The 12,963-nt window shown below is 37.2% G+C and overlaps 1 protein-coding gene and 1 pseudogene across 1 annotated transcript; both read left to right on the top strand.

Moving 5' to 3' along the window:
* The first annotated feature begins 2,491 nt into the window (after nucleotides 1–2,491).
* On the top strand, nucleotides 2,492–4,290 carry LOC107607096 (uncharacterized). Its single transcript, XM_016309082.1, has 3 exons — nucleotides 2,492–2,769; nucleotides 3,006–3,570; nucleotides 3,667–4,290. Exons 1-3 carry the CDS (start codon nucleotides 2,492–2,494, stop codon nucleotides 4,288–4,290), a joined length of 1,467 nt encoding a protein of 488 aa, XP_016164568.1.
* A 5,648-nt stretch (nucleotides 4,291–9,938) lies between these two features.
* LOC107607097 (uncharacterized) lies at nucleotides 9,939–11,800 on the top strand (annotated as a pseudogene).
* Nucleotides 11,801–12,963: the final 1,163 nt, after the last annotated feature.

Genomic DNA, 12,963 nt, shown 5'->3' with positions numbered 1-12,963 from the left:
TTCACTTCTGATTCGTAATCCACATTAATTAATCTCTGGAACACAAAGCATGTGAGGGCTAAGAAAAAAATAGTCCACAGCAAGGTACAATCAGCAAGAACAATACTATTATGCTGGAACAGTAAAAAAATAGAGAAGCGGTGTTTACATGGTGGTGTATACACAACAGTAATTCATTACATGTTTCTTGAGAAGCTTCAAGTAAAAGGGATTCTCACATAACTTATCAAGCATTTCTTTCTTTTTTTAATGGGCTTGTTGTTCAGTGAAGTGAAAATAAGAACATCTATTGCTCTTGCAGCTGTAAAAAATCTTCCTTATCTTTGGCCCAAAGTATGTCCAATAATAAAAAATTTTACAGAAACCACAAAAAAATATTATATTGAATGCACATAAATGAAATAGATACCTTATCTTATATTGGATTGAAAACAACCACTCATTTTAATTAGAAACCAAAATAAAAAATTTATTTTGCATATTCCAATTATTGAATTAAATCTTTTAGATTGTTACTAATAAATGAAATTACTAAAATTAATGCTTTTGCAATTTTCATCTTCCAGTGGGTAGAAGGTGTCAAAATATATGTCATGTTCTGTTCCTTATACAATATATTAAATAAAAAAATTATTAGATTAAGTTTCATAGACAATACAACTTATTTTCTTATTATTATCAGGCCAAAATTATATAACTTTATCAATTACTGTTTTAGTTTATCCATAGCAGAATACTAACCCAAGTTTCTCTTTAAATCTATATTGATATTGCAGTTAGATGTATAAAGATATTATTATCATCTTATACTGTATATCATTTCTGCATTTGAATATAACCAAGATGTGACAGTTTAAAGTATTTCAAGTCCTACTTTATTACTTGTTATTATTACACAATTCCATGTAAGTATGCAACAAAAAATTGAGACCATAAGGCACCTACTCTATTCTATCAACATTGATAAGTGAAAGAAAGACTACGTAATCAAACAGTTTACATTATGATTAGTTACTATTAGATCTTTTTTTGAAAATTTATATATTAATTAAAATTTATTTATAAATAGCTATTTTATCATGACTCGGCAGAGAAAATTTACTTAATATAAAAATATTTTTGATAAAAAATAACTAACAATGAATTTTTAAATACATAACTTTGTAGATAATAGAGTTCTAAGCAATATCATTAGATGCTGGTAATAATTAAAAAAAGCATTCCTCAACTTACTTGAGTAAATTCTAAATTCCAGACCATAATAGTAACTTTTGTGTAAATATATTTCTTAGATCTGGCATAATAGTGACTTTCACATGAAAACTTTAAATTCTAATTCTTGAATTTGACCCAAACACATAACTGTACTTATTAAAAATTAGAAATATAAAATAATGATTATCATAAAAATTTATACCAAAAAATTAAAAACGATGAAGAAGAGCTTTTATTGACTTCTTACCATGGAGCAGTAGAATTTGAAGCTGTGATTCACTGACGAATGGATTTTAAAGGATTCTTCTTTAATTATAACAAAATCAAACAACAAAATAAAGTGTGTCTGAGTGAGAGAACTAACCATCCTTTATTCGCAGCATCCACCGGCGAAGGAACGGTTGCGACGCCGTTCTGTGGTGGACGTAGTTCTACGGATCCAACGGCAACGGTGGCCTCCATCACCGCCGTCACCTCATTCCTCTTTTTTTTGTCGATCTAGCATCCTTCTTTGTGACGGTTGTTGTCATCGCCACCCTCTTCTCCTTCTTCCGTTGTGCTTTATTTTTTCATCGTCCTTTTCTTCTTCTTTTCTCTACGATGTCGAAAGAGAAAGTCTGATACTAAATACTCCCCCATCAAAACTTGTAACTCTCTCTTATCTTCTCTTTTTGTTAACATATAAGAATGCAGTTGAAAGTCTTGAAACAAAATCATTTTTAATTTGAATTTGAATCAAATTTCGTCCAATTATTTTTTTGGGTTGAAAATTGTTTGGTATCCAACATTAAAAACATACATTTATTAATCATACACAATTTCATGTGTCGAACATAGAATATTCCACTTGTCGAACAAATTAAAGGCTACAACTACATTCTTATTATATATTAATAGTCACTCCAAGCTGGGTCGGGTTGACAACGGATCTGGAAGAAGCAGCGGGTCAGCCATTGAGCCCACGTTGCTAGTGAATTCTCATGCGCTAGGGGTTGCGTGCGACAAGCTTGTTGAGGAAGGGGCCTGTGTTGGAGGTTGCTATTTGGTACTCTCCGGAGGGGTGGCCTCGAGGCGCCAGCTGGGCAGCGTGGTAGGGGCTGGGGCGACGACGGGTACACACGCCACCAGTGTTGTTGACGGTAGAGTTGCTCACGAGGACAGATCCAACCCACAGCAAAAGTCGGTGTAGGGAGAAGCCACGCAACTCGCCTTCGGTGGTGCGCTGGTTAGGGACATCGCTGGCAGTGACCGAGAAGCAGAAGGAGGGAACTATGATATGCTGGCAGGGGTTTGTGGTAATGATTCACACTATGAATGGGATGATAGAGCAGTGATAATGGTTGAGGGGCTGCAAGGGGATGGGGCTGCAAACGTAGGGGCCAATGATGCTTTTATTGATGGAGCCAACTCTGAAAATAGTGAGGTTAATGAAGAATTAGCCAATAAAAGCCTAGAAACTAACCTCTCTGGCGGCAGAATTCGTGATAGGGAAGGCTACTTGCGAGAAGAAGGGAACGGTATGGATGACGAGGATAGGGACAATAATTGTTCAAGGTTGGATGAGTAACGGATAGAAAACATAAAGACTTGGGAGTTAGCAAAGGAATCTGGAGCATTGCTATACGATGAAGAGGACGACATTATGTCTATTCTACAAGAACAAAATGAAGAAATTGCGCGAAAAAGAAGTATGGTAAAACTGAAGGCTAAGGCAAGACGAAGCATGCCCAAAACTCATAAAAAGGTGTGTAATAATGTTTTAAAATAATTTTCTGTTCTTGGAATGTTAGGGGGCTAAGGGGTGATGGGAAGTGTAGGATGGTAAAAGACCTTAGGAGGAAACACAGGTTGAACATGTTAGGTGTAGTTGAGACGAAAATGCAGACAGTAACAAGGTTTGATGTGTTGAAATTTTGGGGAAATGATGCAGGGTGGGAGTATGTAGAGTCTATTGGAGCATCTGGAGGTATATTGTTAATATGGGATGATGTTTGGTTTAAAAGGAAAAATTGTTATAAAGGTGAGAGATGGCTGTGTGTTGAGGGGGTTTTCTCAGAGAATAATGTTAACTGTGCATTTTTCTTGGTTTATGGTGCTCATACTCGAGATGAGAAACTTGTTGTGTGGAAAGAGTTGAGTTACGTAGCTAGGCTGTGTCAATGTCCCTACTGCTTCTTGGGGGACTTTAATGAAATTGTACAAGTAGAGGAGAGGCGAGGTTATGAAAGCCTACCTTTGTCGGCAGAAGATTTCAAGAATTGGATAAACGACATGGATTTGGTGGACTTGCCGATTACTGACCAGAAGTTTACATGGTTTAGAGGATGGTCCTGCAGTCGTATTGATAGAGCACTGGTTAACTTAGAATGACTTGAGGAGTTTTCGGAGACTCGATTAAGAGGTGGTCCACGGGGTCTGCCAGATCATTGCCCTATAATTGTGGAAGATAAGAGACCTAAGGATGGACCAAGACCATTCCGAAGTTTGGATTCGTGGTTTACACATGAAGGTTTTCTAAGGTTGGTTAAGGAGGAATGGATAGGGTTAGGAGAGGTACGATTCACGGATAAACTGAAGGCTTTGTCTGTTCCGATGAAAAGATGGCATAGAGATAAGTTTGGTGACATGGACAACAAAATCATGAAATTTGAGAAAGAGATTAAGAAGATAGATGATATGGTGGGTGACAGGGAGTATGATGGTACGGTTGAAGCAAGAAGGTGGGCACTAGTGGCATCTTGTGAGAAATGGTATGTGAGGAAAGAATTACATTGGAAGCAGATGTCAAGGTCTAGCCACGCGAGGTATATGGATAAGAATACGAGATACTTTCACAATTTAGCTTCTGCGAGAAGGAGGAATAATAGGATCGATGCTCTGGTTATTAACGGAAGATTGATAAGGAATCAAGCTAGGATTAAGCTTGCCATTAGGGGGTTTTATAAGGAGTTGTATCACCAAGAGAAGTCTCCTAAGGTGGGATTCAGAGATGGTTTGGTAAAAATGATCAGTGAGGAAGACGCATTGGCTTTAGAGAGATTATCGACACCCGAGGAGGTTAGAGAGGCAGTTTGAGATTGTGAATCATCCAAGGCGCCAGGTAGTGATGGCTACAATATGAACTTTATTAAAAAGTGTTGGGATGAAATTGGTGCTGATTTTACTGCAACGGTTATGGGTTTCTTCCAATTCTCCAGGTTACCGGCAGATGCTAATGTCACTTGGGTGGCGTTGGCCCCCAAGTTTACTGGTGCTAAGGAAATCAAAGACCTACGCCCGATTAGCATGGTGGGATGTGTGTATAAGGTAATTTCGAAGATGCTAGTTAGGAGAATGCGAGCAGTCATGCCAAGATTAGTAGGCGAGACCCAGAGTGCCTTTGTCAAGGGTCGTAAGATACATGATGGGCCTTATTGTGTGTGAAACGGTCCAGTGGATCAAACTGAAGAAGAAGCAAGCAGCAATAATAAAGCTAGATTTCCAGAAAGCATACGACAGAGTCAAGTGGAGTTTTGTCGACATTGTCCTGCAAAAGATGGGGTTTGGTCGAAGATGGAGGAGTTAGGTTATGGAATGCGTCAGTACGTGCTCTATGTCAGTATTGATAAATGGCTCGCCTTCTAAGCCGTTCAAAATGGAAAGGGGCTTGCGACAAGGTGATCCTCTGTCCCCATTTCTTTTTGTTCTCGTGGTGGATGTCCTACATAGGATGATTGGAGAGGCTGTTAGAAATAGTCGCATATCTCCGCTGTTGGTTGGAAGAGATCATATCGAGTTATCTCATCTTCAGTTTGCAGATGATACTATCACTACAGCAAACAAGAGTTTTCACAACGGTCAAAAATAGTTGCCGTAGATAAAAAAACCGTTCCTAAAACTTTAGGCAATGCTTTAGCAACGGTTTTTGACCTGTGGTATATGCGGCTGTTACCAATGCTCATAGGCAACGGTTTTTTACCTAAGGCAACGGTAACAAAAAAACCGTTGCCTCAGTTACTGGCATAGACAACGGTTTTGACGGAAAATTTTAAACAACGGTTTAAAACCATAACTGGATAGGCAACGGTTTTAAACTATTGTAGTTTTATTATTCACAAAGCCAACGGTCTTAAAGCGTTGCCATTAATGTCGTTTTTGGGCAACGGTTTTAATACCATTGTCATTTTGTAGTTGTCTTTGACAACGATTTTAACACCATTGTCTTTTGTGACTTTTGACAACAGTTTTTTGTAATATATAATTCTTTATTTACAATAATTTTTTCATAAATGAAATTCGTTCCAACTTTTTTTTAATTTAGTATCAATAAATAACCTAAACTATTTAAATCAAATTACTAAATAAAACTAATTGAACATTTACCATCAAATTTGACTTATAAAAATTGTTGTAAGATCCACAATCACATTATATCATCATTGCAAAATAACATAATACTAGTTTAGGCCATAACTACTTTTACTTATATCATCATCATTTTTCAAAATACCATAATACTATAGCCTAAGAGTGACATTTTCTTCATTTTTCTTCAATAAAGTTGGTGCCGTAACTCAGCTTGAGTGGACTCTCTTGGCTTCAATGGCAACTGCTCCAGATAAAGAACTAGAATAAATCTTAAATCTTCTTTTTTATCTGTATAAACATTTTTGACAGATTAGAAAACCTGAATACTAAGCATTAAAAAGACAAACACAAAGTTATGTACCAACCTTGTCTAGATCATATAAATCATGGAGTTGAAGCATCAATTAAGAATGGGAACTTGTAATAATTTCAAAGCAACTTATTCAGAAAAAGATTTACTTGTGTACTCCTTTTATGCAATATCCAAGCAACTGCACGAGATTTTCATGTCAAACATGGCCTATAGCTTCCACTTCAACCTTAAATTCTTTCTTTGCTTGTCCCAACTCCATAACCAATTCAATTAGTTAGGTTGATGGAATTTACCTTGGTTAATAGTCATGCCCCTTATCCACTTGAATACCATTTTACTTCAAGTCTTTAAGATTAATTTTCATAGTTGGACGAGGTTGAAGACTTGGAATAAAAATTGGTTGTTGCACTTGTGTAGTATTTCCAACCTAAGATTCTATATCAAATCAATTCTTGCTTAGCATCTGAAATAAGATCTAGAATTCAATGAGAAGTTGTGGGTAGTGGTACCAAATGAATATAGTAACATAGAAGTAAAGGAGAAATTAAAAAGAATATATGTTCACACCTGATCCTGCTTCTGCTCATCTATATTAGGAAGAGCTAAGCTTATACTATTAGGGCCTTGAATATCAGAACAAATTACTTAATGGCCATAAAATTCTAAAAATATATGCAGTAGACCAGACACAATGTACAAAATTTATATATACAAAACTTACTGTCATCCCATTCATAAAGCTAGGATTAATAGCTTCAAATTGGAAAGGGAATGACTTTGATGCATCTCCTATAAAAAATACATTTGATATTCGGAATACTTCAGTCTTAAGACTGACAATTAATAGCTACTAAGGAAAATATTTTAGCATCAAGAACTTTTACAAACCCAAGATACAAGTCATAAAATGTTGACTTAATCCCACATAATTTCAAGCAAAAAATTCATTGGTCTAGCATACCCTTAGTAGGAGTTTCAAGAGTAATTAGATCAGCAATTGCAGGGGACAGTTGAGAAGTTGGAAGTTTTGGAATAGTTACAATACTCCCTTGTACAGCAGATGATTCACATGGCTTGGTGGTAGCTGGAGTATCAGATGCTTCTACCATACAACATAAATGAATGATTTACTTAAACTAATAATTCACCGAACACCAAATAACATATAATTCTAAAATAGTTACTTGAGGAAATCAAACCTAGTCCCTTCAGTTATACTCCTTATGGATACTTTAACAATTGAGCTACAATTTGTTTTAGGGTTTATTTTCATATTTTGTTATATAAAAATAATCAATAAAATTGTCTATATCTAGCAAGGTAATTGTTATATAAAAGATAATCAATAAAGATGGAGATTCTTTCCACAGAAAAATTTTCTTAAACAGAAAACTAGAAACTTAAAAACCAAAGTAAGAGAATAAACATAATTCTTTTAAAAATGAAGTAAATATAATTCTCCTCAAGCTTACCATGCAATTGAGGTTGCACATGGGCACCATTCTGTATGTTTAGAGCAACAGAACCACTGTTAGACTCTATTACATTCAGTGGGGTGGGGTTTACTCTAGATTGTCCAACTTATGCATCGCTAGACTTCTTGTTAAACCTAGAACAAGCAACAAGCAACACACAAAATCGATTAAAACACGACCCCTCCCCCCTCCCCCCACACACACACCTCACACAAAATAAATCACACACTCATCTCACCCAAAACTCAATCTCCACACATCCAATATCCATTGAAAAACATAATCTTAGTAAAATAACAAAATCAGTTACAAATTTGCAAGCCCAAACATACCTCTGGTTAAAGGAGAGTGATGGAGATGAGGGAATCGATGGCGTTGGCATAATGCCGCCACCGCCCTTGTCGTAGGCACATGAGGAACCTTGTCGCTGATTGAAACTGGTGGATTGCTCAGATTTTTGGTACACTGTTGTGCTTCTATTGGTCTTTAACCAAGTAAACCTCTCACCCAAAAATTAGAGCAGCAAGCCCTTACTAACACAACACTGTCTTTCTCAAAACAAACATTAAATAATAAGTCATGAGACTAAATCAAAAGTCATATTTGAGCCATGTTCCATTTCTTTGTGCCATTGGGGTGTAGGGGACATCATCCAATTGTCTTTACAAACAACATGTGATTTGTGCTATGCATTCATCCAATTTAGTACTGTCTAAGCATCAAATCTTACACCAGTTTCACAAAATAGATAGAACAAAAGTAATAATAATAAATATACAAGATTGTAACACTAACCTTGGATTTTGGTTGAGTGGTTTAAAGAAATATGCCATATTTTAAGAACATTAAACAAATTTAGATACAACAATAACAACAAAACCTTCTCATACTAGATAGGTTGGTCCCTAATTTTCAGATGCAAATGGAAAAATAATATATTGGTCAAGCTTTTCACAGACATACGTTCAGTACAGTTTCCTGATGATTGATAGTGTTAAGGAGTGAAAATAGTGAAAGAGATAGTTATTTATGTAAGAAGGTTCAGTATTAATCTAGAATTAAACCTGGAAATAGCATTTCTTGTCTAACATAGTAATTTGATTAATATAGGACACTGAAAAGGATTCATTTAAGGATGAGGGATTTGAACATATTTTAAAGATACTCAAAGGTACCAAGATTACTACAGAATTTATTCACACTAAAACAATTGTTGAAAATATGACAATTTTAGTGCTTGAAACTCTCTCGCACTCTAATACTATATATAATATGGGCTTTAGAGAATAAGTAATGACTTGCCCCTAATATTTACATCCACTAGCAGAAAAAGACGGGTAAAAGAAAAAGGAAAGTCCCAGTTAGCCCACTTACTTCTTTCCTTCGAGCCTCATTAAGAGCATCTTGCTTTTCCTTTTCAAGTTGAACTTCAACATCATCAAGCAATTTCTTCACACCCAGTGTTTTGAAATGGCGGTTATGGCGGCACCATAACGGTATGGCGTGGCGGGTTTTGACCCTGCCGCCATTCACCGGACGCCGCGATGGGGTTATAACGGGGGGCGCCATGGCGGCCGTAATTGCGGTGGCGCCATGGCGGGACGCAATGCATATGGCAGAAATAGCGGGCTGTTTTGGGTTTTCCAGAAAAAATTGAGGGTAGTTTGGGTAATTTAATAAACCTAGGTCAGATCCCACTAACCACTAACCCTAATTTTCAGCCCCTCACTCATAACTCCCTCCTCTGCCTCTTGTTCAAAAAAAATTCCCTCTCTTCGTCTCTGTGCTCTCATCTCTGCGAACCAGATTTCTTCACCAGCCCTCATCCATCACCACCGTCCGTCGCGCCGTTCGTCGCGCCACCCAATGCGCCGCCCGTCTCTGTTCTCTCAACACTGCTGCTCATCACCTTTTGACACTGCTGGTTCGTGCCCCTTCTTTTCTGCTAGTCTGCTCCTATCTTTTTCTTTCCTCTCTTCCCTGCTACCCATTCTTTCTGCCCATTCTTTCTCAATAATCAGTGACAGTGTTAAACTTCTCCTCCTCTATTTTTTTGCATTCAGTATACAATGTCCACTTCTAGACAAGTCCTTGATTCTAATGCTCCTACCCCTGCCTCTGCTGGTCCCACTGTTGGTGCTGCCCCTGTTGGTCCTGCTCCCGCTGCAGCTGTCCGCTCTAATAGAGTTGACCCAGGCTGGAAATATATTAGTACAGTAGAAGAAGGAAATACCAATGACACCGTATGTACTTTTTGTGGAAAAATTATGAAAGGAGGCATCACACGGGCAAAAGAGCACTTAATGATCAAGCCTGGAAACGTTGCTGGATGTAAAATGGTTCCAAAAGATGTTATTGCTGAATTATGGGAGTATTACCATAAAAAAAATCGAGGAAGACAAAGTGCCACCCCGGAAAGCACCGAAGAACAGAGTGTCAATGCTAGGAAACTTGACTTAGAGAGTTTGGGGTTTGGATTGTCGGAGGAAGATGCTCAAGAGATTGATGAACCTTATAATCCAGCTCCAATGGCAGCAGCTAGAGGGGGTGCAAGTAGTGCTAGAGGGGGTGCAACTAGCATGAGAGGTCCAATGGACTTGTTTGTTAGAAAACCTGAAACTGCCATTGCAAGAAGCAAAAGAGAGAAATTGAGGCAATAGAACATCAAGGAAGCATGTAATAAGGAAGCAGTTCGTAGAGTTCATCGATACATAGCACGGTGGTTCTACCAAGCTGGGATTCCATTGAACCCGGTAAAGTTGAAGAGTTTTCAAGAAATATTGTGGGCTGTTGGAAGCTTTGGTCCCAATTTACCTGCTCCCAGTTATCATGCTCTAAGGGTTCCACTGCTTAATGAGGAGTTGGATTACACCAAAGGATTGTTGAAGGTCATAAAGAGCAATGGGAAAAGTATGGTTGCTCTATTATGTCAGATGCTTGTACGGATAAAAGGCAAAGGAGCATTATTAATTTTCTTGTAAACTCTCCAGCTGGGACAATGTTTTTGAATTCTATTGATGCTTCTGATTATGTGAAAACTGGTAGAAATTATTTGAGCATCTTGATGATGTTATTGAGAAAATTGGTGAGCACAACGTTGTTCAAGTTGTAACTGATAATGGGAGTAATTATGTTCTTGTTGGTAAGTTGCTGATGGAGAAAAGGCCAAATTTGTTTTAGACTCCTTGTGCTGCCCATTGTTTGGATTTGATGCTTGAGGACATTGGGAAGTTACCATTAATTCAAAAAACCATAAAAGGGCCATTTCATTGGTTAGCTTCACTTATAGTCACTCTAGCACGTTAGCTATGTTGAGACACTTCACAAATGGCAAGGAGTTGGTAAGGCATGTAGTCACCCGATTTGCCACTTCATTTCTCTCTTTGGAAAGGCTTTATGAGGAGAAAGGAAATTTGAGAAGAATGTTCACCTCGGATGAATGGGCAAAGAATAAGTTGTCAAAGGAGGCAAAGGGGAGGGAGGCAACAAAGATTGTTATCATGCCCTCTTTTTGGAATCATGTCAAGTACACCCTTAAGATCATGGGCCCTCTTGTTCGGGTGCTTAGACTTGTTGATGGAGAGACGAAGCCACCAATGGGATATATTTATGAAGCAATGGAGAAGGCAAAGGAATGCATCATGAAAACATTTCTTAATGATGAGAGCAAGTACAATGATGTTTTTAAAATCATTGACAACTGATGGAATTGCCAACTTCATCGTCCATTGCATGCAGCCGGTCATTTTCTAAATCCCGAGTTGTTTTATGACAACCCTCGGATTGAGCTGGATTTAGAAGTTACAAAGGGGTGGTTTGAGTGCATCACTAGATTGGTGCCAAGTCAAGCTGTGCAGCAGAAGATATTGGAGGAGCAAGCACTATACAAGGCCGGCTATGGACTTTTTGGATTAGATTTTGCAAAATCTCAAAGGAAAAAGATTTCACCCGGTAAGATTGTTATAAATTTTACAAAGCTTTATAAATTTAGTTTGGTTAAAGGCTTAGACAAATTTATTTTAATTTTATAGCATTTTGGTGGCGGACATATGGGCATGAAGCTCCAAACATGCGAGACCTTGCTATCAAGATCTTGAGCTTGACTTGTAGTGCTTCTGGATGTGAGCACAATTGGAGTATATTTGAGCACATTCATACTAAGAAAAGAAATAGGCTTGATCATGAAAGGATGGAGAGTTTGGTCTTCATAAAGTATAACCAACAACTCATCGAGAGGTACAACCTCAAAGATGAAGTTGACCCTATTGCACTCAATGATATTGATGAGTGTAATGAGTGGTTAGTGGGAGAAATTGGGACTGCCACCTTTCGAGAAGATAGTGTGGATGATGATGCTGATTTCGTTCATCAAGATGACAACACTTTGAGTTGGAACCTTGTTTTTGAAGCAATGGGAGGACATGATCCTACAACAAATACTAGAAGATAACAAAATAGGAAAAGAAAAGAACCTACAACTGCAAGAGGTGGTGCAAAAGGTGGACCAAGTGGGTCTAAGGCTTCAAAAAAAGGAAAAGGAAAGGCAGTAATTGTGGAAGAGGAAGAACCAGAATTTGAAGATGAAGAGGATTCTGAAAATGAAGAAGAACAAGAAGAGGAGATTCAATTCAATGATACCGAATCAGAGGATGATGAGGGGGCAGAGAGACATGATAATAATCATGTTAATTTGGATGAATTTGATGAGAGTTAGAATCTAGATGGTCTATAGTTTTTATGTTGTGTCTTCTATTTTATGGCTTGCTTATGACTTTTGAGTTATGAACTTATGATTTGAACTTGATGTTATGTTTATTTGCTAAATTTGCTACTATATTTGCTATATTAATTGGATATTTTATAACTAGAAAGTTGCTTATATAGATAGATTTTATAGTTTATTATATTTGCAATTTTTCTGCATATTTTTTTGTACATATATGTGTATTTTTTAGGTAATCCGCCATTTTTGCCATTTTCTGCAACGCCATCCACTATAACTTTATGGCGGATTTTTGGCTCACCGCCATGAGCCGCCATCCGCAATCAAAAATTATGTTCACACCCTACGCTATGCGCCTTTCTTTTTCCAATCTAACTTCCTCTGAATCAAGCTTCTCCTCAACATTTTTTCGAATTGCTTCTTCGATTCTTCTTGCAGTCTCTTTTTCCAATATTTTCAATTCCTCCTCGTGTTGACGCCTACCAGCAAATGCAAATATTAAGAAGATAAATAAATGTTCTTTGATGGAAAAGAACACAATCAATTTTTTAATTTAAGATATACACATAGTATTAATAAAGAGAGATAAATAATACAAACAGAATGGACAATAAGAGATCCTCCTTGCAGAAACAAGAACTAACAATGGAGATAAATAAAATAAAAATCAAAATAACTTTGCTTGTATTGCTACCCAAACAGGGTCACAACCACACACTGGTTGGCAATAGAGTTGCCTCAGTTATCTCAAAAGAAAATTTATGTTCTAAAAAAATAGATAAGCAGTTAAGCACAATAGAAAGAAGGAAACTATTACTAACAGTTTAGATTTGTTTTTAACAATTAATTAGAGTAATCAACCACTTAACTGTATTCATGGAATTGATTCA

This window comes from Arachis ipaensis, chromosome B7, assembly GCF_059453495.1.
Source record: "Arachis ipaensis isolate K30076 ecotype BB chromosome B7, ASM5945349v1, whole genome shotgun sequence".
Lineage (NCBI taxonomy): Eukaryota > Viridiplantae > Streptophyta > Magnoliopsida > Fabales > Fabaceae > Arachis > Arachis ipaensis.
This window is presented reverse-complemented; position numbering and strand designations above follow the sequence as displayed.